The sequence below is a fragment of the Mesocricetus auratus genome, unplaced genomic scaffold (genome assembly GCF_017639785.1).
Source record: "Mesocricetus auratus isolate SY011 unplaced genomic scaffold, BCM_Maur_2.0 Super-Scaffold_100015, whole genome shotgun sequence".
Classification (NCBI taxonomy): Eukaryota; Metazoa; Chordata; class Mammalia; order Rodentia; family Cricetidae; genus Mesocricetus; species Mesocricetus auratus.
Window position 1 is genome coordinate 31,667,799 of NW_024429198.1, and position 26,751 is coordinate 31,694,549.

General features: G+C 48.1%; 1 protein-coding gene across 4 annotated transcripts; it reads left to right on the forward strand.

Annotated features, from left to right (window-relative positions):
- Positions 1-2,182: 2,182 nt before the first annotated feature.
- LOC101823774 (palmitoyltransferase ZDHHC11) lies at positions 2,183-26,543 on the forward strand. Of its 4 annotated transcripts, XM_013123477.3 has the most exons (10): positions 2,183-2,477; positions 3,678-3,899; positions 9,519-9,697; positions 10,451-10,552; positions 12,662-12,786; positions 14,671-14,826; positions 18,679-18,791; positions 21,570-21,610; positions 25,666-25,758; positions 26,226-26,543. In XM_013123477.3, the coding sequence occupies exons 1-9, from the start codon at positions 2,472-2,474 to the stop codon at positions 25,754-25,756; spliced, it is 1,035 nt and encodes a 344-aa protein (XP_012978931.3). In that variant the 5' UTR covers positions 2,183-2,471; the 3' UTR covers positions 25,757-25,758; positions 26,226-26,543. The 4 variants fall into 4 exon arrangements, with proteins under 4 accessions (XP_012978931.3, XP_040613928.1, XP_040613930.1 ...); XM_040757994.1 differs by lacking the exon at positions 25,666-25,758; XM_040757997.1 differs by lacking the exon at positions 2,183-2,477 and having other exon boundaries at positions 3,826-3,899; positions 9,488-9,697.
- Positions 26,544-26,751: the final 208 nt, after the last annotated feature.

Genomic DNA, 26,751 nt, shown 5'->3' on the forward strand with positions numbered 1-26,751 from the left:
CCTTCCCTCCAGTCATATACCCTTAGCCACTCTACCCAGTGTCTAAAGTACGTCCATGCCTCTTAATGATGTGCTTCCCATACACTCTGGACTGTGGCTTCAGGTGAGACTGTAGACCCAGGTCTATGTGGACAGCTGGCAGCAGGGCCAGACAGCATCCTTCAGCCGCCAACAGCATCCTGCCTGCAAGTGGCATATGGGGGTGATGAATGCCACCACAGGGGCTGCTGTGCATGGAAAGGGATATATCCTGTCCATCCTATCACAGTTCCAGGGGTGCATCAGCAGTCAGCCCACACTGGGAGCATCTACATCATCTTAGAAGTCCACAAACAGGAACTAAACATTTCTTTTTTGTGTTTTTTTTTATTAAGAACAATCTTATTTTACATACCAATCCCAGTTCCCTCTCCCTCCTGTCCTTCCATCTCCCTCACCATCCCCCCATCCACTCCTCAGGGAGGGTGAAGCAAATAATCCAATTAAAAATGTGATACAGATCTAAATAGAGAATTCTCAATAGAGGAATTTCAAATGGCCAAAAGGCACTTAAGAAAGTGCTCAGCACCGGGCGGTGGTGGCGCATGCCTTTAATCCCAGCACTCGGGAGGCAGAGGCAGGCGGATCTCTGTGAGTTCGAGGCCAGGCTGGACCGACTGCCTCCAAAACAATACAGAGAAACCCTGTCTCGTAAATACCAAAAAAAAAAAAAAAAGTGCTCAGCATCCTTAGCCATCAGGGAAATGCAAATCAAAACAACTCCGAGATGCCATCTTACTCCTGTCAGAATGGCTAAAATAAAATAAAAAAAAAACAATGCTAGAGAGGATGTGGAGAAAGGGGAACACTCCTCCATTGCTGGTGGGAGTGCAAACTTGTACAGTCACTTTGGAAATTAGTATGGCGGTTTCTCAGGAAAATAGGAATCAGTCTGCCTCAAGACCCAGCAATTCCACTCTTAGGCATATACCCAAAGGATGCACATTCATACCACAAGGGCCTCTGCTCAACTATGTTCATAGCAGCATTATTTGTAATAACCAGAACCTGGAAGCAACCTAGATGCCCCTCAACCGAAGGATGGATAAAGAAAATGTAGAACATTTACACAATGGAGTACTACTCAGTGGGCGGAAAAATCACAATGAAATCTTGAAATTTGCAGGCAAATGGATGGAACTAGAAGAAACCATCCTGAGTGAGGTAACCCAGTCACAGAAAGACAAACATAGTATATAATCACTCATAAGTGGATATTAGACATAGAGCAAAGGATTACCAGCCTACAATCCATAACCCCAGAGAAGCTAGGAAATAAGGAGGACCCTAAGAGAGACATACATGGATCCCCCAAGAAGGGGAAAGGGACCAGATGTCCTGAGTAAATTGGTAGCATGGGAAGGGGTAGGAGAAAGAGGAGGAGAGAAGGGGGAGAGGAGAACACGAAGGATCAATAAGATCCAGTTGGGGAAAGAACAGAGGAGAGCAAGGAAAGAGATAGCTTGATAGAGGGAGCCATTATGGGCTTAACGAGAAACCTGGCACCAGAGAAATCTCCAGGAATCCACAAGGATGACCCCAATTAAGAATCTTAGCAATAGTGGAGAGGCTACCTTAAATGCCCTTCACCTATGAGATTGATGGAACTAAACATTTCTTAAGCTAAAATTTGAAACATGGAGGGAAAAGACTCAAGTAGGATTGTGTTTGGAAATTCTCAGGGGAGCACGGGGCTTCAACTCACCACTCGGCGGCATCCATCATCTAGGAAATATCTCTGGCCCATAGCCACCAGAGATGAGCAGTCTGCAAGCAGTGCTGGTTAGACTCGAAGTTTTGCATTTCTCCACGAAGCGTGTGCCCCTCAGCTTTACAGAAAAAAAAAAAAAGATGGGGATCAAGTGCAAAAAAGTTGGAGTTGGAGGTGCATGTCAGAGGCCCACACACAAGTTGATGCCCTTCTTTAAGAGATTACCATAGCTTTCTAGTCAAAACTCAGCGGCTCTGCTGTCAGAGTCCCAAGTGTGGGAACCAGCTAGCCCCATTGCCACCTAATTATGCCACCTGTCTGTCTCCCGCCTCTGTTCTGCAGCCGGCAGTCTCCTCGGTTGCAGGGGTGTGGCTTTATGAGCTGTGGAACCTTTCTTTGTGAGGTGTTCCATATCTGCTTTGTACATGGGGAGGTCCCTCCACTGTTTAATGTGTCAGCGCTGAGCAAGAAGTGTCTGACCTCTACTGCTCAGCCTGATGAGAGCGGTGAGAAGGCAGAAGTAGACACTGGCCACAGGCAGTGGGGCTTCGCCTCATAGCTCCCTGGGCCAGGGCCTCACAGGTGGAGACTCAGCCCATCGGAGACCCCAGCTATCACGTGACATGTTTGGTTTCTTGGAGCTGGCAGGATCTCTGTCTGATGAACCTCTCCATGGGGCACACAATGAGATGTCTAAGATTGGCAAGGCTCCTCCTGAGAAATGAGGGTACTGATGGGAAATCATGAGCGGGATGGGTGCTAGACAGTTCAAAGAGAATTATGGGAGGCACCTAAGGCCAGATATAAGGACAGAATTCACGGCTGTGAGTAACACGTGCAGGAAGCTCTGGAAATGGTGACTGTAGCTGTGTTAGTAGTCATGGCGGAATCCCACACTGAAACCTATGACAAAGGTAGGGAGTATAGAAGCAAGAGACCTCAACCAAAAGAGTCAACGATGCTAAAAGCTCCCAGCACCACTGATTCTTGAGTCTGAAATCACAGCTCACCAGTGCTTTTACAGCTCATAGCTTACCAGAGTCACAATCGTTAGTCCTCAAATTTTGAGAGGATCAATTATGCTCTTATGAAATGAGTGAATGAAGGGACTCCAGTCCAGATGGTAGGGTGTGACTCTGAGGGAGGCTAGCTGGTGTATTGGCAAGTATCACAGGCTGAATATGGCCAGATGCCTGGCAGAGGATGGGCTTGGTATGGGCATGCCAGGTAGCCAGAGGAGGAGTCCAGAGGTCCTAAGAACTGTGTGATACACACGTTTGATGTGAGGAGTGGTGTCCGGTGTGTGTTGAGCGGTATGTTCTTTGTGGGTGGTATGTATGGTGCAAGAATGTTCTCACACAGCAACCACACAAGAGCCGGACTTGGGCCTGCTAGGAATGTGAGGACTCGCCTTGTTGGCTCACTGACAGGGCCCTTTCCTGCGACTCAGCGTACTGTGTCTTTCTCCTTGTCCCTCTCTAGTGCTGTCCCTGCATAGCGTCACTTTAAAGAGGGGGTGTCGTGGGTGGGAAGGCCCTAGGGAAATGGATGAATTGGGGTTCTTATGTAGGGTGGCCTCTTTATGTATTTTCTGATATTTGTCACTTGAACATTCAGGACAGAATTGTGTCAAGGAGAGAGTTGGTACTTAGGCAGATCTGGCCCAGCTGGGGGTCTATTCATGGGTAGCTGTGTCCACAGAGGTGGGATAGATATACCTAGCCTTGTGGCCACTATTTTGGAGGCTGCAAGCCTATCTGTCATGACAGGAACCTCCTGTCAAGCCTAGTCAGCCATACCAACCGGCCATACAGATATCAGCTTTTGACCCAGGTCCTGGTGACCCCCCTGACAATGTCAAGCAGTATTGTAGGCCACTCATTCTATGCCCAGAGACAGACAGCTTTGTGCCCTTTCTATCTCTCAGATGAACATCTGTGGTTTGAACCGGAGCCGGGTCCTCCCAGAAGCCCAAGCCAATAATGTGAAGAAGATCCTACCACGCCCTTTGTCCAGGGTGAATGGCTGGTCACCACCCCTCCACTCCTTCCAGGCAATATCCTGGGCCACCTATCTGGTCATGTCCATTGCCACCTTTGGAATATTCATCCCTTTTCTACCAACTAGCTGGAAATATGCTGCCTATGTTGTATCCTTTGCGCTAGTGGGGTGGGGCCCTGTGCTGCCTGTCTCTTGGAGGTGGAGGGGTTTTTGAATGTCTTCAAGAGAATTGGCCCTGAACCCCATTATGCCTATGCAATGGGCTCTGTCCCTGCCTAGACCACTTGTTTCTGTGGCCCTGAAGTCAGTCCTGTGACTCTACATTGCCTGACAGAGGGTGATCTTGCTACTGTGAAGGTAGAATCTGCTAGACTCAAGGTGACAGTAGGGGTCCTGGAAGTGGTGACCAAGGAAAGGGAAGCAGCTACAGACTCCAGTCACATGATCTTTCTTACAGGGCACAGACAGACCCCTCTCTGTTGACTGACACTTAGCTAGATCAATAAGAAAGGACTTCAGAAGCATATGTGTGGCTGCCTTCAACCACATGTCAGTGTGCTTGTATGGCACTGTGGAGCCTAGACCTAAGGCATGGACAGGCCTTTAGAGATGGTTCCACAGGACAGTGTGGAGACAAGTCCATATACTCACTTCTTTGTGGTACGGTATATATCAGGATGGGCATCTGGGATCTAACATCACACTTATCTCTGATTAGAGAATCCAGGTCCTTAGGTATGGGGCCACATAAGAGCCAGTGCCAAGTTGCTGCAAAGTGGGCCTGGGCCCAGAAAACTACGGGAGCCCATTTTAGTGAGAACATTAACTGGCTGCAGGCTCTACGGGGCACATTGCTTTGGCTGGCGTCCTGCTGGTCCTGGGGTTGAGAGACCCAGGCATAAGTGAGCAGTGGTTAGGAAGGAGAAAGAGCGGTACCCAGGATCAAGTGACTATCAGCGGAGCCAGGGCCGATGCTGCGATTTCCTGGGGGCTGCTTTGTTGAGACGGGGTGTGGCAGTGTCCCACAGTCACCCACGTCCGCAGTCAGGGCTGGCCAGTTTTCCATTTTCACGTGCATGTCCAGGGGATCATCTTTAAAAGCCTCAGATGGCATCAACTATCACCTGTAAATGCTGTGGTTTATATCGGAGCCCGGCTTTTATGCTCGTAACCACGACACTATCATCTTCCTGGAAAAGAACACAGCTAACTCTATCACTCATTTCCCAATACCCCTATGGCCAGCATCCCTATTTTCTTTATTATTTTACAGTGAGGTCATCAGTCCCATAGCTCAATCCTCTGCCACTGTCCATGCAATGCCAGACAGGGCATCCTCACTAGATGTCATTAGCATGAGTGAAAAGCAATTCTGTCCAATGTCTCCTAACCATCCTTTATAAGGGTCTTTAAATCCCAGAGTCTAGACAGCTGAGTCTTGAACATGAGGGTATAACCTCTATGTCTCTTTAGTGGAGCATGGCAGCTGCCAGTCTGAGCCTGGCTGAGCATTTCTGAGATGTCAGGTAACTTGTGGCCTGTCAGACAACACACTGTCATTGGGGTGTAGTGCCTGTGAGGGAATAGCTACAGTCAGTGCTAAATCTCTAGGTCTGCTACTAAACTTGCCCTCCCATGCCCCATAAAGGAGAGATTTCCTTCCTACTCCCTACCTTCCTTCTTGCTTTCTTTATCTTGTGTTTCTCCATCAGTTTTGTCGAATTATGTGTGAGACGTATGGCTGTCTTAACAGAGCTACTCAAGGTGTCTTAGGCAAGAGATGATATTTTTCTCTTAGTTCTGTGGTAGCTGCCTAAAATGACACTGACATAGGGCTACAGTCCCCTGAAGGCACTGGAGACTACTATGTCACTTTGTCCTTGGCCTGAGGATGCATTCTTCTCCCTGTGTTCAGCCATCTTCTGTCCCAGCAATTCACTCTGTTGTGTTTTATGTGAAAATGTTTAGTAGTGCATGTGTGTGTGTGTGCATGCATGCATGCATGTTTGTGTGATGCTTGAACCGTAGCGTGTGTGTGCACGTGTATACATGTGTGTGTGCATGCATTCATGTGTGTGTGTGATGCTTGAACCGTAGTGTATGTGTGCACGTGTATACATGTGTGTGTGCATGCATGCATGCATGTGTGTGTGTGATGTTTGAACCATAGCATGTATGTGCATGTGTATACATGTGTGTGTGCATGTGTGATGCTTGCACTGCAGCATGTGTGTGGAGTTCAGAGGACAATTTTCAGGAGTCTGTTCTCTCCTCCTACCACAGGATCCAGGTTGTCAGGCTGACAATGAAAGCTCTTTGAACCACTTTGTCACAGTCTATAGTTTCCATCTTTATAAGGTCTGTGATCACAATGATCTGATTGTTCCCAGTGGCCTCATTTACCTGATGTGTGATAACTCTATTTTGCAAGTGAGGTGTGCCAATTTTGGTGTCAGGACATGAATATGTTTAGGAAACACGAATAGGTTGCAAGTAAGGTGTGCCAATTTTGGTGTCAGGACATGAGTAGGTTTAGGAGACATGAATATGTTTAGGAGCCTAATAATCACTTCTTTCATTCTTATTTTTATTCCTAACTTGGCCCTGTGTGGCCCTGCATCATGTCAGGTGGTTCTGTGTTTACCGCAGTGGGCTTGAGCAGTACATGCTCTCTGCCCCATTCTTCCCGCACACCCAAATGCTGGATCTTCATTCCTTCCCAGAGCCGTACTCCCACTCGGTAGCTCAGTCCCAGCAAGTATCCAGAGAGGCTGCAGCCCCAGCAGCTTTCTTGGCTTTTCAGGTCAGGCTGCTATCTCTGGAATCCTTTTGCTAGTCTGTTCCCAGCCTGGCTACACACTGGCATTATGCTCAAACTGGCAGCACTTAGTGCTAGTTTATAGCCACTAGAGGGCGCCAGCATCATTTGGCACCTGCTAGACACCATGAGGGGCTGGGAAGTGAGGGTCTGGGTTAGAAGAGGAAGGGCTTTCTGTGGAGGGGACCTGAGGGCACTAGAGGCAGAGAAAAGCGTGACGATCCTTCTTGCAGCACAGAAGAGAAGGAGCCCACCCTTCTGGTGGCCCTTGAGGGTCCTGCCACCAGTGGACCTCCCTCCCTGCTGACGAGGACTTAGACAACACCTCCAAGAGACTGTGCATCACCAATTTTTAACCACAGCATTCTCTTTAGAGCCCTGGGTTTGGAACAAATGTGAACTAGGACAGGGGGCATCAGGCAAGGTGTCTTAGGCTGCTGCTGTAGCTCAGTCATGGAATTTGCCCTGGAGGAATCATGAGCCCAGACAGCACCAGAATGTTGGCTTCTCCCGGGCCTCCCCTCTTCCTGCGGAAACAGGACAAGGCAGAGGTCACTAGTTGGAGGAGACTGAGGAGGGTGGTGTCCTGAGCTGGCGCCCTTCCTTTGTTTGTTTACTAAACACAGATTGTTGCTAGGGAATGTTCCAGCCAGCTGTGGTTCTCATAGGCTCCCACATGGAAACTTCCAGAGGGAGTTGGAGGGAGGCCTCCATGGAGGATGCCTCACCCTGCTTCTTTCAAAGTTAGCTATCCACTGAGAGAAGGCTTTTATGTGAAGGCAGGGGCAGATCGTGAGGTTTTTCACCTGGGCTCCCCCTTGGGAATGTCACCTTGGTGTGTGGTAGGGAGTGGCCAGTCAGGTCATTTGGGACAATAGATAGTCCGGTAAAGTCACCAGCCTGATTCTTATGGGTGACGGGGATGTATCCTCGAATGGTACAAAACTTGCTGGCAGAGTGCTACTAGACAAGCTTTGCCCAGGAAAATGTGAAAAAAGATGTGCTCTAACTTTGTCTTTCACAGGAGAGCTCCATGTCCTAGAGGGACAGGTGACCTTGGGTCTGACTTCCGAGTCCCCATGGGACCAGAGTCTTTCTGTGCCATGTTGGTGCTTTTAGGTTGGCCTCCTGGCGTTCCACATGAAGCCTGGGTACAGGCTGTGCTTTAGGGTCTGTGTGAGCAGGTTCAGGTTCAAGGGAACCTGGCTCAGTGACACCCTGAGAACTACTTTGCAACCATAACTCCCTATGATTAGCCCGTGTCCCAGGAGTCTCCAACAGTGAGACTCATAAGTGTGAGCAGAGCACAAACACTAGTGGTCTAGAGAACATGTGGGGGTATCTCAAGGTGTGGTCACGGCGGGCCTGGGCAGTTTCCCTCAGCCTTATCTCACGTGTTCTTCAAACTCCTCTCCGGCTTCCTAACTAGGCTTCTTAGCTCCTGGTTTCCTTTAGAACGGGTCCGCTCTAGTGTTGCAGGGAAAGAGACAGCACCCACGCAGCGTGAGACTTCCTGTGTCTTCAGCCCTCGCCCGTCAATGTCCCAGGCTCTGAGAACACGCACCACCTCTCATCATCACCAGGCTAGCACATCAGCCCTCAACTCAGCTTCAAAGGCTGGGAGTAGCTGCTGGACCATGCTCTTGGTCACGGTAGTATCAACAGCTGGGAGGGACCCTGTGCCAAGTCCCGCTGACCTATACTGTAGCTGAATCAGTTCTGCAATAGACCAGGTGGTACTAGCTGTGCCCTACACTGTGGGGCCAGAGAGGCTGTAGGAAGGGCTTTGGGTGTCTGTCATGCGTCCCCGACGGGGCACATGCGAGTCCACTGGGGCTCATAGGGCACTTTTCCATGGCCACACATACTGCCTAGCCACTTCTGCAACACACTCACCCGGCTCTGCACCAGCTGCTACTCCGGTCCTCCTGGAGTATAGCTTTCTGTCTTCCTCACAGTCCCCTCTGTGCTCTGAACCTGCTTTTCAGTCCTGTGCCCATGCCTAGAATTCTGGGCACTGAGCAGCTCATGCTGGAGGATGGGGTGAGGAAGACAGGATCTGCACCAAGGGTTGGTTCAGTATCTGGGCCTCTTACAGGCTTGCCTTACATCACTGGCTTTGTTTGTTTGTTTTTGGAACCCTCACTAGAGCTCCCCTATGCCTATGTCACCTATGCTTTTGGCCTTTGTCTTATCTGGACACAATGGAGCCCTACTACTGGCAGAAACCTAGGCTGTGGTGCATGGAACCCTCTTGGTCCCTCTAGAGATGCTGTAAATACTGACCCTCCAAGCCCAGAAGACAGAGCAAGAGAGGAGAGTCCTCATGATAAGCATCTCCTTTTGTATATTATCCTAGGGACAGGAGGAGGGGTGGGGGACAAAGACCTTCTTCTCATGGTCATATAGGCTTAGATGGACAAAGCCCAAAGGTGTCTGAGAGTCTGGTGGCCCCAAAAGTTCTAACTCAGGCTGAGGTTGAGGGGTACCCTCCAACTGCTGTCCAGCCTTCATGTCTCTGGTGAACATAGCTTTCTCTTGTGTTGTGGTCCATAGTCACTCTCCTGGCATGTATCCTGCATGAGCTGGCATGTCCCGGGCCCGCATATAGCCTAGGCCTCTCCCCCCTATGAAACACCCACAACCAGGTGAACTACTCTGAGCCTCTGAAGCTATCATTGCAAGGTAAAGACTGTATTTTCCATACCTATTCCTTGTACTTTGCCACACAAGGCATTTCAGGACTGTTCACACTGTGGTCAGTAGTTGGCTGGCTTGGCTGGGTCTCTGAAGCGTCTGTCTCCATGGGATCTGCTCTCAGGTGCTACAGACAGCAGTGACTAGGAGTTCCAGGGTCTTTCCGTAGTCTCTGACACGATTTGTCCCCCCCGGGAGATGCCTTACATCATGCCTGCCAGGCCCAGGGCTGTGTGTTCCTTGACAGCCCAGGTGATGGGTGGGCTGTCCCTGTTCCACCTCGTCATGCACTTGGTCACAACTACCATCGATCCGGCTGACAACAATGTCCGACTCAAAAAGGACTATTCGGAGCCTGTGCCCACCTTCGACCGGTCCAAATATGCACATGTGATCCAGAACCAGTATTGCCACCTGTGTGAGGTTACTGTGTGAGTGGGGTATCTGCTGAGCAGTGGGGCAGGGGCACTTTTAGGAGTCTGGGTGTAGAGCTGACCTATGGCCCCACAGTTCGCCAGCTGAGCCTGCTGTTATTGGGCACTGGTCCTTTGTGGCATCCACGGAGGGTTCAGTCCTGTGCTCACAGCCTCCCAGGAGGCCACACTTAAATCGCCCTACCCAATGGGCTGAGAGTTCTGCCTTCTGGTTCCCGATAGCTCTCCCTCGGTATGAAGAACCGTAGTCTGAGGTCCCCCTGTGTCATTTTTCAGGTCCTCTTGTACACAAAACAGGGCCTTATTTGTGGTGGTGGTTGGGGGGGCAAGTATGCCACATCCTTGTGGTTTTTCTGATAGACCTCACATCCCCAACTGGGAAGGAGAGAGGGCAGTTTCAGCTGATACCTGGTGGAGTCCAAGGTCCACAGGACCTGAGGAGGGCAGCACAGTGACTTGGCTACAGGAAGGCACTGTGGGTACTGGGTGAGATACCAGCCTTCACCTCCTAGATTCAGGCTCCCATCTAGCAAACAAGCCTACCTACAGGGGAGTCCAGAGTCCACCTTCCGAGAGCAATGCCCATGGGCACAGGCTCATCTCTTTTCCCAAGATGGCCTTGTCTTTCCTACAGACTCCCAGTACCCTATTGCCTTCAGATGGAGGTCCCACCCACCATTTCATAGTAGACATTCAGTTCCCGTGGTGCATTTGGGGTCAGCAGGCTGTTTCTCCCGATTTCTTTCCCAGGAGCAAGAAAGCCAAACATTGCAGCTCCTGCAACAAGTGTGTCTCTGGCTTCGACCACCACTGTAAATGGCTGAACAACTGTGTGGGCAGCAGAAACTACCGGTGAGGCACTCTCAGGGGCAAGGCTGTGACCTGGGGGAAGGATCCGTGGCCTGGAATTCGTAGGAATAGGTGGCAGGTGACAAAGTAGAGGGGGTCATCAAGGCTGGGAACAGCATGGGGAAAGGGTGACCTTTGGGCCATATCTCTGTTTCCAGCTATAGCAGAGCTTAGCTAGTTAGTACCCATGTGCTGCTGGCTCCGATATGTGTTGGCGGAGTAGCTCCTCAACAGGTGAACAAGCTCGCACTCACAAAGTCCATAATCAGAGAACTCACCATGAACAGTAAGTCACAGCCTGGCTGAACCATCTACACTTCCTGCTTCAGGACTATCTACCTTCTCAATGCCATGGCCACCAATCCAAGAGCAGTGGATAGACTCTTGAGCACAGGAACGAGCGTCTAGACCACCCTAAGGGATTTCCCTGGTCATGAGTGCAGAATCTAAAGAGCTATTAGGCACCAGGTCAGGGTGTAGGACAGCAGTGCTCAAACTTCCTAATGCTGTGACTCCTTAATATAGTCCCTCATGTTGTGGTGACCCCCATCCATAAAATTATTTTCGTTGCTACGTCATGACTGTGATTATGCTACAGTTATGAATCATAATGTAAATCTTTTTAGAGATAGAGGTTTGCCAAAGAAGTCTCCTCCCACAGGTTGAGAGTCACTGGCCTAGGCTGTCCATCAGCCCTGTCCTGAAGATGAACAGGAGGATATAGTAGCTTCTTACAACCCAACCGATGCCTTGCTCGGCCCTGACAATGCACTGGGCTGTGAGGTCTCTGCCATCCATCCAGGGAGGTGCCTGGAGCTACAGGTGTAGTTTTTGCTCCTTCCTGATTGAGCTTTTGAGCTTGAAAAATGCAGCCACAGTTTCTAGGCATCCCAATGTGGCCTGTTAGTTATGTGCCACCACGGTTCTGGCAGTGACTGGATTAGCCACGAGACCCTTGATCACAGATCCTTTGAGTGCCTCACACTGACTTACACGGTTCTTCAGCTAACCAAGTACTTCTGGGAAGGTAAACTGGAATAGGTGAGGGTGTGGCCTGCCCACGAGTGGGGACAGGAGAGGAGAAGGCACACTTGATGTGACATTGAGGCGTAGCCTCTGAAGGTGAAATTGGGTTTGGAGAAGAGCAGAGGGTGATAGGTAATCCCCATTGTCACTAGCCAGCCCTGACCCTTAACACCTTCCCTTCCTGTCCCTCATTCTTCAGAGCTCAAGAAAGCACGAGAGGGGGACAATGGCATTTAAAAGACATTTCAAAACATTTCTTATCCCATGTATATGGATATTTTGCCTGCATGTATGTCTGGGGCACCTGTTGGCCCCTGGAACTGAAGTTACAGACAGTAACCATGTGGGTGCTGAGAATTGAACCCTGGTCATCTGGAAGAGCAGTCAAAGCTCTTAACCACTGAACCATCTCTCTAGCCCTACAATAGCATTTTTATATAATTTGGCACCTGAGTTGAACAGAAAACCTTGGAGTCCCATGTCTCATAGTCCTAAAAAACAGGAAGACAAATGGGTCTTTCAGAATGGGGTGCAATGAAGGCTGGAGGAGGTCAGCCCAGTACATGGTATGCAGTGAAAGAAGAAGTGGGTGAGGAAGAGGAGGGGGAGGGGAAGGAGGAGGAGGAAGGGGAGGAGGAAGAGGAGGAGGGGGAAGAGGGGAAGGAAGAGGGGGAGGAGGAGAAGGAAGAGGAGGAGGAGGAGGTCTGGCCATGATTAGAGCATGCTTGCTGGACAAGGTTCTGTCTGCCTAGGTGATAGTTTGCCATCTTGGGGATTAACTTTTCCCATTAGGTGGGAATGATATTCTTGTCCAGATGGTAGGACAGGAGGGCCCGGGCAGAAGGCTGTAGGGAATGTGGAGCACGATCAACACAATCAGGAGCAACGTCTGTCTAGGGTAAGTGAGGGACACAGTAGAAAGAACACAAGGAAGAGGAGAAGACACCAGTAGAGTTTGGGTTCTGTGCTTCCGCGAGGTTACTCGCACCAGAGCCGTGTGCTGGCCTCACGAGCTTGGCTGGGTGTTGGTCTGTCTGGACGTCCCACTCTCTCATCTCTGAGCAGGATCCCACCCCTCTCATGCAGGTTCTTCTTCTGCTCTGTGGCCTCAGCTGCAGCGTCCCTGCTTGGCACGATGGTTATCTTGTTGTACATCTTCATCCAGTACTTTGTCAACCCCGACAAGCTTCGCACAGACCCCCTGTATAAAGGTACCCTTTTGACGCTCAGGGACTGTTTCTACCTGCTTCCCGTGTGCCCAGTGTAGGCTTCCCAGCCTTGCCCTCCATGTTTCCTCACTCTCCAGCTGACCTGAGCTCCTCTGAGACCTGACATCCAGGGATTAGAGCGAGGCATGCCCTGTGGCCCTTGTGTCCCTTCAGTCATTCTTGAGCACCTAGACAGTGAACTTTTTAGCAGTGCTGAGTGGAGAAGGCGGGAGCCTCTCTTGTAGGACACAACTACCTGTAGAGAAGAACAGGAGAAAGTGCAGCTATTATGTTGAGCCACAGACTCTGAGGGGAAGCTCAGAGATTCTATGATTAAATAGGTCCAGAAGCACAAACCAATGGCACACATGTCTGAAAGAAGATGGAAAGGGACCTCCAGAGTGTCCAAGTCCTGGCCCAGAATTAAGGCAAAGGGTCTTTGTGGATGTGGTTGGGAATTTTGAGGTGAGGAGCCCATCCTAAGCTGCTCATATGCCCAAGTCCAATGCCAATGTCTTCAGGGGAAACAAGAGGAAATGCTGACTTGCAAAGGACCTATGGAAGTAGGAGGCAGAGGCTGAGCAATATGACCACAAGATCAGGGGGCCTGTGACACTCAGAGCAGGAGGAAGATGGAAGGGCCGTTTCCTGGAACCTCGGAGGAAGGGAACTCTGCTTTCAGGCTTGTGGCTTACAGATATGAGAGTTTTACTGTATCGTCAAGTGCCACTAGCTTATATGACCATTTGTCACCACAGCCCCAAGATACTGATCCAGGTGACTGAAGTGGCGCATCCCTTTGCTGGTTATTCTAAGGGTCAGGAGAAAGCCACCCACCTCTGCTCCAAGCATCATAGGCATTTGCCCAAGCCCTGCAACAGGAGATGTTAGGGCCTGTATGCCACTTAGGTTCGGGCATCCCTGGAGCCAACATGACAGGATGTTCTTTTAAGAAAGAGCTTTGTGAGTTCCATGTGGGAGGACCTTAGCTTCTGCATCCCTGTAACCACTTAGGACATCCTGGTATTCCGGAGCACTCTCTGGAAGCCACCACCATGTTACCTTTCCTAAACAATTGCCATGCCGAGCAGGCAGAGAAAAGGAAAACAAACGCTAAAAGAAGGGAAGAGGGGCATTCAGAGTGGTGGTGACGCGGATGGCCCATTGACCATGCTGGCATCAGATGTGGTTCAGGGACATGGATCACATCGCTCCTTGGAGCAGACTTGTGGTTCTTGGAGTGTGGGTGGAGGTCACTTCCTGACTTGCCATTCCAGAACTCTACAGAGTTCATGGCTTGAGCTCAGAATCTCATGGGCTGCATCACCGAGATGGCCCATAGTTCTCTACATCCACAAGGCAGCATGTAGTATTCTATTTTCAGATAGCATACATAGAAATCCATTCTAGAAAGAGCTAAGTACCTTTCTAGAACGTGATGTGGATCGAGATGCTTGGGCTTGGAGTCTAGTCCTCTAGTGTTCTGTCACACAGCCTAGGAAACCCTTTATCATCTTGATTTTGAGGGTCGTGGTGGACAGTGTTCAAGAAATGCACCAAGAAAGAGGGCTCAGTTTTCATGGATGTCTGTGAGGTGACTGATCTGAAATAAAAGGCCGAGGCTTGGGGAAAGGCAGGAGAGGGGCTGGCTCTAGGCTCCAGCATTCAGGAACTTCTCTCTGACCATCATGTTGAATTCATGAAGTGAGGATCATAGAGCCAGCCACAGCCAGTGAGCCCATGGGACCCACAGTAGAACAGGACAAAGCACATCCCTTGGCTGGCTGTCCTCACTCAACCCTAGCAAGCTCTGTCCCTCTGCTTACCTGACCACAGGTGCTGCAGTTTGGGGAGGTGCTAGACGGACATGTCTCTCTGTTTCCATAGAGATCAGCCCTAAGAACACATGGCTGCTGTTCCTCCCACTGTGGCCCGTGCCTGTGAAGACGCCCGTGGTCTTCTCCATCGCGGTGGTGGTATTCCTGCTAGCCATTGCCAGCTTTGTGCTGCTCGGACACCTGCTCTTCTTCCACATCTACCTGAGTATGTACCCGCCCAAGACTCGCCACTTTAGCGCCCTTACCTCAAGGCAGGAAGCCTTGCCAGAAACGAATTCACAGTAAAAGGACAGACTACCGGAAGGAGATACCAGCAGAAGGTCAGCAAGTCCAGCCAGGAACCGAGGTCGTGTTCACAAGGCTGCAGAGAGCACAGGAGAGACGAAACTATACGGAGACAGAGGGATGTGACTATTATGCAAGAATAGGACATTAGGACCAGGGGGATTTAGGAAAGTACCAAGTAGAAATTTTAACAATGAAACTTAAGCCCAAGGGACCAGTTTTCCTCATCCAAATAGAGCCAGCAAGGAGGTCTGTATCCACAAATATGTGTCAGATCCCTGGTAATGCTATTAAGACCCTCTGCCCAACAAAGTGTTTCTGCTGAGTTAGAGCCACCTCTGCCCCAGTGCATGTGGTTTGTGCTGTGGGGAACTGGCCAGGAAGCTTCTCTGGTCTCTGGCAGTGGTAGGCCTGGCTGGAGGGCAGAGGGCCGCTCCCGCAGTGCTGGTGTCCCGTAGCTTGACTTACCCAAACCTCAAGGACGGTATAGACACTGCCTGTGGCTGTGAGGACAGTGCCTGGCCTGAGTGCTGACCTCCTCCCGTAGAAAGACCCCACATGTGGCCAGTGGTTCTTACCAGCAGCGTCACCCTGAATCTAGAGAGCATGCTTCGTAACCTGTGAGTGTATTTGTTAGCACACACCTGACTTCCGCATTGTGAGTACTTGAAGCCTAGATCCTCCTTCCTGCTCCTCCCCCTCCACTTCCTCTCCCTTCTCCTTCCCCTAATATAGTGCAGACCCGTGAGTTAAATCTTGTTGGTGCAGCTTATGTTTTTAGATTTTTGTTAGGAATGACCTGGCTCGTTTCTAGTTACTCGTGCTTAGATGTATTTGTAGAGTGGGTTAGAACCAAGTCTCAAACCTGCATCAGCTGAACCCACATGTTTCAACAGAACACCGAAGGCTGTTTTATCAGCAACGAGGCTGGGAGGGCACCTCACATTCCCCGTCACTGAAGCCCTCAGAATGATGCATCTTTTGGGTTACCTTTAAAACTCCCCCCACGCTTTTGTAAGCAGGGATTTATAAGAACTTTACTTTCTAACCCTATCGGGAAATTTTTCTCTTGTCTAAATGCTTTCAGATGTATCAGCACCTGACCTCATGTAGAACTCATTTCCCGTTTTATCTAGTTGTCCCCCGCCTCTCTCTCAGAGTTAGGTCCAACAACCGGTGTCATGCCCAATGCTTCCCAAAGAACTTATAATTATAGGCCTGAAGATTACTGGGGCCCATACTGCCCAGGAACACAAATTTGGTGTTAGTCATTTTCTCTTTCCACTTCAGAGTAAGGATTTTGTGTGATAGGGCATTGATTCTACCAATGTGTGGGGGGGCAATTCTGCATCTGTGGATGAGGTCTGGAGGCACCCACATCCTGGTAGAGAGGGGGACAATGGCAGTGAGAGACGTTGTGTGAGTGGAACTTTACTGAAACATACTTTGTGGGCATCGGACTGCAGTGAAGTTACAGTGAGGTCTGAGTGAGCACAACAGGCTTCATCCCACAGAAGGGCCCAGGAAGAGACTGTGTCCCCTGGAATATTCCAGACACAATGATCCGCTTTGTCCCACTCTGCCATGTATGAGACACTCAGCGACAAGGACCCAGGAGCAGTCAGCTGTTCCTGTCTATACTCTTATATAGAAACTCTTCAAGACTAGGGTCTGGGACTGACAGTCTAGCCCATGCAGGAAGCTACCAAAACTGAGGCTTCAGAGCTTAAAACCTGCACCAGTCTTACGCCTTCGTCCAATACCCTCGGAGGCCAGATAGTCTGGTGCATTCACCGTTGCTCATTCAGGCTGAAGCATGGCGTAAGGACATGCTGACAGTCACATCCTTAGTCTTAATGGACCTTAAAGACTCACCCAGAACTTTTGGGGGCCCTAGATACTGCATGCTTCACCGGTGTCAGGAGTGCTGTGTCACTGACATTCATAGACCCAAACCCCACAGAAGAGCCACATGCTTCCTGAGGAGTGCTGGTTCCAAGATTTAGTCAGGGTTTTGGCTTCCAATTCTCTCATCTTTTACCACAATGCTCACCCTCTCAAACAAGTTTCATGGACAAAGATACATCATAGCCGACCAGAAAGAGGGAGGAGGCCCACAGGAGCCAAGACAGGCAGACACATGCAGTGATGTCTTGCAACTGTCCATGATATCGTTACCTGGCTCTGTGAACATAAACCCCAGACTGAAAACTACAGAAACCAAGGGCCCCATGCTGACAAAACTCACAGATGGAGATACAGAGAGCCCTGACTGACCTCTAAGGCCTGGGCACTGGGTGCACATATGCTGAGAGGAAGGCTCGGTGCACAGACAGGAACTTCTGCTACGGCATCCCTGACTTGACTTCCAGGATAACTTAGGGGGCAAGGTGACATCTCTAACGTGGAATTCCTCCTCTTTTTTTTTTATTTTGAGACATCATTGGCTGGCCTGGAGCTCAGTATGTAGGCCAGGCTGGTCTAGAACTCACAGAGATCTGCCTGCCTCTATCTCCAGAACGCTGTGGTTAAAGATGTGCACCACCACATCTGGCTTCTTCCACTTCTTGACGAACTTCCAGTTTCAAGGTGTAAGAGATTGGACACCTACTAGCTTTTGGCCCCAAGATGCTTGATGCTGGAAACGACTTGTTCACAGCACTCAGGGTCAACCAAACCTCTCAGGAAAGGGCTGTTATGCTGGTATAGCAGCAATGGGAAGGTGACAGAGGCCTCATGCTGTGAAGTGACGCTCAGGTGCCCTCAGAACCTGAGCTTCTCCCTTCCAGAACACTGACCACGACTTGCTTTCATCTCTCCTCTGTGTGTGGTGGCCAAGTTAATCCCATTGGTCAGCTTCCCTGAAGTGAAAGGCCTATGAATTGTCTGGAAATGTGTGTGGGGAGGTCACAGATGTAGACTTCTGTTTCTGTAGCTGCTGATAGGGGTTGGCTTTTTAGCCCACGGTCAGCTGCAGTATGCCTGCACTGTTCCTTATATGGTGGGTAGGGATTCCTAGAGAGACAGGGTGCTGTGTTTCCTGAAGAATGGTATGCTTCCTTTTGCACCCTTTGAGAGAAGGTGGTACTGAGAGGGGCTTGCAATGGCCATGAGCATATTTTCAGTTCAGGCCATCCTCAGTGGGTCAGGGACACGCACAGAATCGGGTGTACTGTGTGTGACATCACATCTGCTGCCACCTTGCCTCGGTGCTCTGCCTCAGAGAACACAGGGTTACCAACACACGTGAGGCATAGCAAGCAGCCCAGCCCCGGCTGAGACTTTGGCAGCCACACCTAGGGCGAGGTGGCTGCATGGAGTGGCGGTAAACAGGTCGAGGGTGGATAGGCAGCCAGCAGGGTCAGCTCAGGGATCCAGTCCTCCTATCAGCAGGACCTCTGTTGCCCCTAGATAGCTACCCCTCTGAAGACGAAGACTTCTGGAACCCTTGGACAGAGTAGTCTTTCCTGAGCCTGGCCTCTGGGAGCCATCCCAGGAGGACCTGAACTAGTCTGTCGTGATGCCAAAAGCAGGGGACCCATGAGAGGTGCCACAGTCCAGCTCCTCTGGGACACCCCGCCTCTGTCCTGTCACTCATAAAAGTGCAGAGCACAGCTTGTCTGGTCTGCCATACCTGTTCCTCCTCCTGGTCTTGGGACGTGAAAGGCTGTCACTCCCCAGAAAGGTGGCCTATGCATTGTACATGGGGTGCTATATGACATTGTGCATGGCTGCTGGATGATCCTGTCCTTTGCTGCCCTCCTCTCTGCAGTTGCCAAGAACCTGAGCACATTTGACTACATGATGAAGACCCGATTCCAGAAGAAGTCACTTCCAGTAGAGAAAAAGGATCTACCTGTACGGAAAAGGGGGGCCATTCCCCAGGTGTGCTGGTCCTTCTGTGTCATACTCACGGGAGGGCTGAGGCCAATGTGTGGGTGTGTCCTATACAGGGACCTCCCGGCTTTGCACTGGGTTTCACTGTTGCTAAGACTCATTGAAAGTGTGTGGAGTGTCTGTATACATATGGTACTTAGTGTGTATGCCTGCATAGTGTGTAATGTGTATGTACGTATGTGCTCAGGTGTGTCATGTCTTTCTATGTGCTATGCAATGTATGTAGTGCATGGAGTAAGTGTACTTTGGGTTGTGTTAATGTATGATATGTGCATCTATGTATGGCATATAATGTATATATGTTAAATGTGTAATACGTGATATATGTGTGTGGTGTATGATATGTCTTTGTGCTGTGTGATGTTTTTGTGTAGTGTGTTATGTGACATATGTTGCATTATGTAGTCTGTCTATATGTTGTATGTGGTATGTGGTGTATCTATGTGGGATGTGGTATATCTGTGTCTATCAGTTGTGTTTGTGTGGTATGTGATGTGTATGGTATGTGGTATACCTGTGTGATGTGTGTGAGGTGTATGGTGTGTGAGATGTTGGTATATTTGTCTGTTGTGTCTATGTGGTGTGTAGTGTGTGGTGTGTAGTGTGTGAGGTGTGGGTATGTTTGCGTGATGCGTCTATGTGGTGTCTAGTGTCTGGTGTGGTGTATGTGGCGTGACTGTGTGGTGTGTGAAGTGTACTATGTGTCTGTGTGGTGTGACTGTGTGGTGTGTGAAGTGTACTATGTGTCTGTGTGGTGTGACTGTGTGGTGTGTGAAGTGTACTATGTGTCTGTGTGGTGTGACTGTGTGGTGCAGTATGTCTGTCTCAACCACACTCGAGGCCAGGCTTCATTTTCAGGAGTAGTTAGCCAACACAAACCAGACTCCATTTCTTTCTTATTGTGTGTGTGTTCTTTTGATTTTTGATTTTGTTTTGTTCTTGAGAGAAATAACATGAAGTTGAAGGGAATCTGGGAGGAGTTGGGGGAGAGGAAAGAATCTGATCAAAATATATTGTATGAAATTCTCAATAGAAACAAGAGGAGGAGGAGAAAGAAGAAAGCAGTTGCATACAAACTCAGATCACAGAGGAGGGAGTAACCCATTGAGTAACACCAGGATTAACTTGATACTAAAGCCAGAAAATATCAGCACAAGAGGAGACCGTAGTGAGTCAAATATAGTCAATAAATGACACCAGAATGCATGAAACATTACCAAGCCAACACATATAGTAAATGCACACACAGGATTGATTGTATACTGAGAATAAGTGATGTGTATTCTAGAAATGCATTTGTTTAACATCTGTAAATCTATTATTGTAATAAAATACTAATAGAATAAGGGTTAAGAACCTTTTTTTTGTTTGTTTGCTTGTTTTTGGAGATAGGGTTTCTCTGTGGCTTTGAAGACTGTCCTGGAACTAGGTCTTGTAGATCAGACTGGTCTTGAACTCACAGAGATCTGCCTGCTTCTGCATCTTGAGTGCTGGGATTAAAGGTGTGTGCCACTATCACCCGGATAGGGTTAAGAACCTTTTAATCATATCAACCCATACAGAAAATAAATGTGGACTCTGTTAAAACCCTACTTCCTGTTAAAAGAAATAACTGCAGGCCAAGAATAAAATGAAAACTATGAAGAGCTCATTAGTCTGCCACTTTCATGGTGAAAAAGTGACCTCCCCCTGCCTTCCTCTGCCCCTCCCCCAGCTGGGAACAGGCGAGGATACCCACTCTCACCACCTTTGATATCATATAAAGCCAGCGCACTGTAGGGCATACAGTGAACAACAGGAAGCTGTTTATAGGCAACATAATCCTTAAAAATGTGCAAACCAGCAGCTTAACAGCTTTACAACAGCCTTGTACCAGATGAATGGAATAAGGGCCCAGAATTGCACCTTTCATTTCTGATGAGCTCGTGTTGAACAAAGATAACAAGGTTAACTGGGGAGAAGCGCTGGCCCTGAACTTAATACACCCAAGGCTGAAAATCATTTTTGAGTTTTTCTTTACCTCTGCAGAAATCCAAAGGCAACCATAGGTCTATGTTTGGGAGGCAATTATGACAATTCTAGAGAAAACAAATCTCTGTAACCTTGAACTCAGCAATTGCCACCAATACAACAATGAAATCAATGTCCAGATAAATAATACAATGAGAATTTATGAAATATAAAATTTTCTTTTCAAAAATTGTCATTAAGAAAATAAAATGCAAGCCATTGTTAAGCCATTTCTAAACTACACACCTATACTAAGAATACTAAGATCTTTCTAATACAATGGCCCTAGATTTGACCAAATCCTTTGCTAAGGAGAACACGGATGGCAAGGAAGCGTATGGAAAATGATAGACATCATTTAATAAGACCAAGATACCCACACACCCACCAGCTAACCTCCACCAAAATGTCTGACAGGACAAATGTCAGTGACAAGGCGGAGAACCAGAAAGCTCACTCCAAGGAGCAGAGGTGAGATGGGAATATAAACTCACCAGTGGTGAGGACAGAAAGCAGCATAAATGTCACCACCTGGTTAGCTGTCAGGCCCTCTCCTACCTAGCCATGGAAAAAGGAAAACATGTGTGCATAAGTGGTTCTGAGGAAGTGTGCTGTCTGAGGAAGGGAGCTGTCCCCGTGATGACCTTCCCAGGTGCTGTCTCTCAAAACTGAAAACAGACTCTTCGTGAGCAGCAGTCAGGACACCCACCCTAAGCAGCTTCTTGTCTCACTCATACGTTTTCATTCGCTTTACAGGAGAGGAGTAACAACTTGGAATGGTCTCAGTCCTCATCGAGGTGAGTGGTAGCTTCCTGTTGGTGTTTCATCTGAAAAACAGCTATGGCGTCTTCGCTCAAAGGGCTTTAGAAAGTAGTTCATTTGTGGTGTGATGTTTTAAATGATGGGATGCCATAATGTGAAATATTGTTGTTGTTTCACTTAGCTTACTGACATTCACAGTGGCTTATGTAGCTGTACACACTGAGAAACTTCCTTCACAGACATACTAATACATGAACAAGGTTGCCTCTTTGTGTGCATACGAGTCCGTGTGCATGTGTGTGCACGTGTGTGTGGAGGCCAAAGATTGATGTCACCCTTGGTTGCTTTCCGTTTTACTTTTGGAGACCCAGTATTTCCGTTTCCATCTTTGTCTCTCTAGTTCCCACAGCCCCACGCCACCAGGTGCTTTCTGACTTAGCTAGGTTGGCAGGTCAGTGAACTCTAGGATCTTCCGTGTCTGCTCCCCAGGTGCTGCAGTGAGAGGCATATGCTGGCTCATGCAGCTTTTCACATGGGGGCTAGGGATGAAATTCGTACCCTCATGTTTGCAGGGCAAGAGTTTCACCCACTAAGCTGTGTCTCCAGTTAATTTCCTACATCCATGCATAGCCATGCAAGCAGATGTGTCTCTATCAGTCTCCAACAGTGTTTGGCTTAGATTATAAGGTCCAGAGAGCCAGAGCTTGTCATTCAATTCAATCTTGAGTCAAGGAGATATTGAGTAAGAATGATCCCTAGTGACAGCTCTGCCCCAGAGCAAGGCACGTGTCACCGGAACCAATTGTCCCTAACAGGTTGGACACATTGTATAGTATTCTCTGTTCTCATGAAAAAAACTTTTTGTATAGCCAAGGAAAACTGCAACAGAGACATGGTTACACTCCCTAACTGAATGCTCCATCTCGATTTCCTGTTGTGCTGTCCTTATCACACCATAGGCACATGTGTGCATGTGTGTTTTGAGGAGTTCACAGACAAAGTATTTTCCCGTTTGTGGAGGCTGTGTTTTTATTCTCTCACCTCATCCCTAGGGTCTGTTAATACAAATTAAAGCAAAAACAATTAAACATTCACTTGAGCCTCTTCACACACACACACACACACACACACACACACACACACACACGTACGCCCCATCCAGTCACCAGTCATGATCCCCCAGCCAGAATACTGCTGGTGACCATGTCTACTGAGCAGCATGTCTGCTAGAAACAGCTACTCTGGGGCCTGTCCAGGGCAGCCTTAGATCTGCATCTCTAGCGGCTTTCCTGGTGGCCAAGCCTCAGTGGACTCTGTCATGAGCACAGAAAGCTTTTCTTCTGATGGAAAGTCACAGGCCTCTTCATGGAAGGCACCAAGAGGTGGCAGGCCAGGGGTAGGGACAAAACAGGAGATGGAAGAGAGAATCTCCACTCATGTCTGATGGAGAGAGGATGCATTCTCCAAGAGTCTCTGAGAATTAGATACTCCCCTTTCTTGAGGAAAAGTTGGGGTTTGTCCAAGAGGACAAACTAGTCAGCCCATTCTTCCCTGCAGTTCAGGGTCAGAGATACTCCAGGCCTCAAAGCACAGCTGAAGATTCACACTTCATGTATGAAAATACCCAGAGTTGCTTTCGTTTTTCCCCCATCTATTAGTCAGTGAGGACAGCTGATTCTGAAAAAAATCATTTTCTTTTAAAGAACTAATTATTTGGTCTAAATTGGCTTTCTTAGAAACTTGGTTGGCAATACTATTGTGTAACCAAATCGTTGTGAATGTTGGTTTCAAATGTTGTCCAATCTTTCAAGCAGACTTCCAGAGTACTCTTTCTCTCTCTCTCTCTCTCTCTCTCTCTCTCTCTCTCTCTCTCTCTCTCTCTCTCTCTCTCTCTCTCTCTCTCTCTCTCTCTCTCTCTCTCTCTCTCTCTCTCTCTCTCTCTCTCTCTCTCTCTCTCTCTCTCTCTCTCTCTCTCTCCTCTTCCTGAAAGCCTTGCAAAACCTAGCTGTGGCCATGACTATAACTCCACTCCAAACCCCAAACCACTTCATTTTTGTTTCTGATTACCAAGTTGATGCACATTATAAAATTTTTTGGAAATTACAAGTTTTTCTAAGTAAAACTGGTCCCCCCACTCAAGTCTCCTGCCCACCAGAAGCCACTGTTGCCATTCCCAAGGTCTTCCTTTTGAGTTCTTTTTCATCAGATATTCAATCCTCCATTAAATAAAAATGTAATCATTGCTCTTACTCTCGGGGCCTACTTTTTAAACTCCACATATTTTCAACATTGTTAAAAGAAGAAGATGAACCATGTTTTTGTGGATACCTGCCTCAAAGATTATTTTTACTGTATAGTATTCTCTTCCAGCATGATGATGAATTAGCCTTGTACTAGGAAAGATCAGTGTGTGTGCATGTGACAGAACACAGGGCATAGTCACAACTCTCGGAATGTAATGCTCAATATCATACTACCTGCCCTTTAGTGCCACATCCAGTGTGGCTCCAGGGACTTGGACCTGACTGGGGACATGAAATAGCGAAGACAAGACAAACACAGGCAGGTACACAGACAGAAAGCCAACATCAGGTGGTCTGTGCTCTCTTCTGGAGAAACCACAACACCTCAGAAGCTCAGCATGTTTATTACATAGAGTTTAACAAAAAGGTGGAGTTATTGCATACAGCCAGTTAAGGAGAGAGGGTTATTACGTGCAGATAATAAAGGAGTCAGAGTTTATGATACACAGTTGGATCAAGGGGACAGGTTTAGCTAATCTCAGCAGGAACAGCCTCTGCAAGGGACAGTGTTCAGGCCATAAACATCTGGGAGGGAGAAAGCTGTAGTGGACACATTCTGCACACACTGTCAACATTTGCACTCAGTCTCCAGAGGAACACTGACATGCCCCTGAACTTCACCCCAGGGAGGAGTCTTTGCCGTTCCTCCATTGGTGTGAGGCTCTGGGGTTCATGATATGATTGGCTTGTGTCAACACACATTCACCCAGGACTTGACACATCCAGGGCTTTCTTGAGTCCCTATACTTTCAGACACAGAAACTGTTTCTATGACAACCTAACAGTGTGCATGTAGATAATAAACAGACACTGGTATGCTTTGGCATATCACAGCCCAAGTTCCAGAGAGCATGGTTATTGTCTGAGTTCTACATGGCACTGCACCAGTCACAAGCACAAGTAAGTGCCCATGAGATATAGGTATCAATTAGTGCCCATGAGATATAGGTATCAATTATAGCTATTGGTTAGTGGAATATTCTGGCCCCAACGTCACAGAGAACTTTTTCTAATGGTCAGTAGACCATTCGTGTGCTGGGAATATCTCCTCTGGCATCTGTATCTATTGTGAAATATTTCATGAAATAGATGGATAGAGTTGGAAAGCAAACAGGAACAAAGATTGAGATTTCACATAGGAAGAATGTTCTTGTTTGACTTTGAGGGAGTTCCGGTCAGCTGCCGCCATCCATGTGGTATGAAATGGTTTTCTCGTGCTGCAGAAGACATTAGCACAAACTCATTGTCTCCACACACAGCTGGGCTCTCCAGTGTCTCACAGGCAGCATTGCCTCTTATTGGTCAGAATGACCTAGATGAGTTGAGGAAGAGCCAGGCTAAGTACATTCAGGAAGCTTCTGGAATTCACTTTTCCTGAGATTCCTGTTTTCACCCTCAACATTGTTGGCAGCATGGCTAGCACTGTCGTTCTCATATGTTGAGACTCTGTAGCCCGCCTTCCTATGCTCCCTGAATACTCCAGATCAGCCTCCTACAGTATCTTGCTGGATCTGCAACAAGAAGCTCCCATGATTCAGAGACACTGGGGGTGCAGGTGTGACCTTTTACCAGTTCACAAAGACTGATGAAATAGAGGTCTAACACAGGGCCCAAGCAGTAGGAGGGTGCCCCTTTCTGTGTATACCACTGGCTAGAAGTGAGGGTCCATCACACTGGGATCCAATTGTGTAGTACTCGTGGCTATGGCCCCAAGAAGCTGGTATGAGAATCTTCAGCCTCAATTATGGGGTCTCCCCCTCACTGATGTGTATGTCTTTCCTCCTCAGTGTGGAGCCTCAGAGGTTCCTGCTGTCTACACTTTCGCAGCAATCAAATGTGTGTTTCATAGCTCCAGCTCCAAAGACTCTTCCACAGTAAAGGTGAGCACTGAGTGTTCACCGGGCCTTCAGGACATGGGCCTAAGTCACCTGTGGTTCCACAGCTCCCCCAACCTGAAGAGAGCAATGCCTTGAACTCCTGTTTGGCTGATAACAAGTTTTACAGCTGTGGAATGGAACTCGGGTAGGAAGGAAAATGAAGGGGCAGAAATTCTCAACCATAAGGTATCTGGAGGAGAAGAGGAAGTGGGGCGTAGAAAAAGGAAGTAAAGAAACTACTAAAACTAAAACAACATTTATATATGTTAGTGAGGCATACTGGAGGCTACAATTGTAACATAAGCCTAGAAATAAGATTTACAGTTAAGTGGTGAAGACAGATGGCTAAGTGGCCAATAATATTCCCTGATGTGATGGTACAACCTAAAAGTTTTGGGTTTTGATATGGCACAAGATTAATACTACAAGCCATACTTCTAATCTGGAATTGTGTTCTTTTCCTGGGCTAGTGACAAGTATGAACCTCTCTCAGGATGGCAGCATCAAGCCATCAGCCCAAGATCATGAGGAGATGCCTCTACTCTGTGGTACCTGATGTTGCTGAGCTGTGATCTTCAGTAGAGTATGTGTATTATATATATTTTGGACTTAAGATATCTTCAGTTTATGATGAGTTCCTCAGAATGCAAACCCCATTGCCATTCAATAATCATCTATTTAGAAGAATGTTAGCAATAATAGGATCTAGTTGTTGAGTACATAATGAATTTTCACTTTCAAATTTTCTAGATGTTTGAAATTTTTTACAATAAAATGTTGAGATATGACTTGGTATAATGTGTTATGTTGTGTATAATGTGGTATATAGTGTGTAATGTATGTGTGGTTATTTTGTGTGATATGTGGTGTGTGGTACCTATAGTATCCCTGTATCTGTATAGTAAATGGAGAGTTGTGTGCCTGTGTAGTGTTTGAGATGTCTGTGATGTGTCTGGAGTTTGATAAGTGATGTTTATTGTGTGATGTATGTGTTGT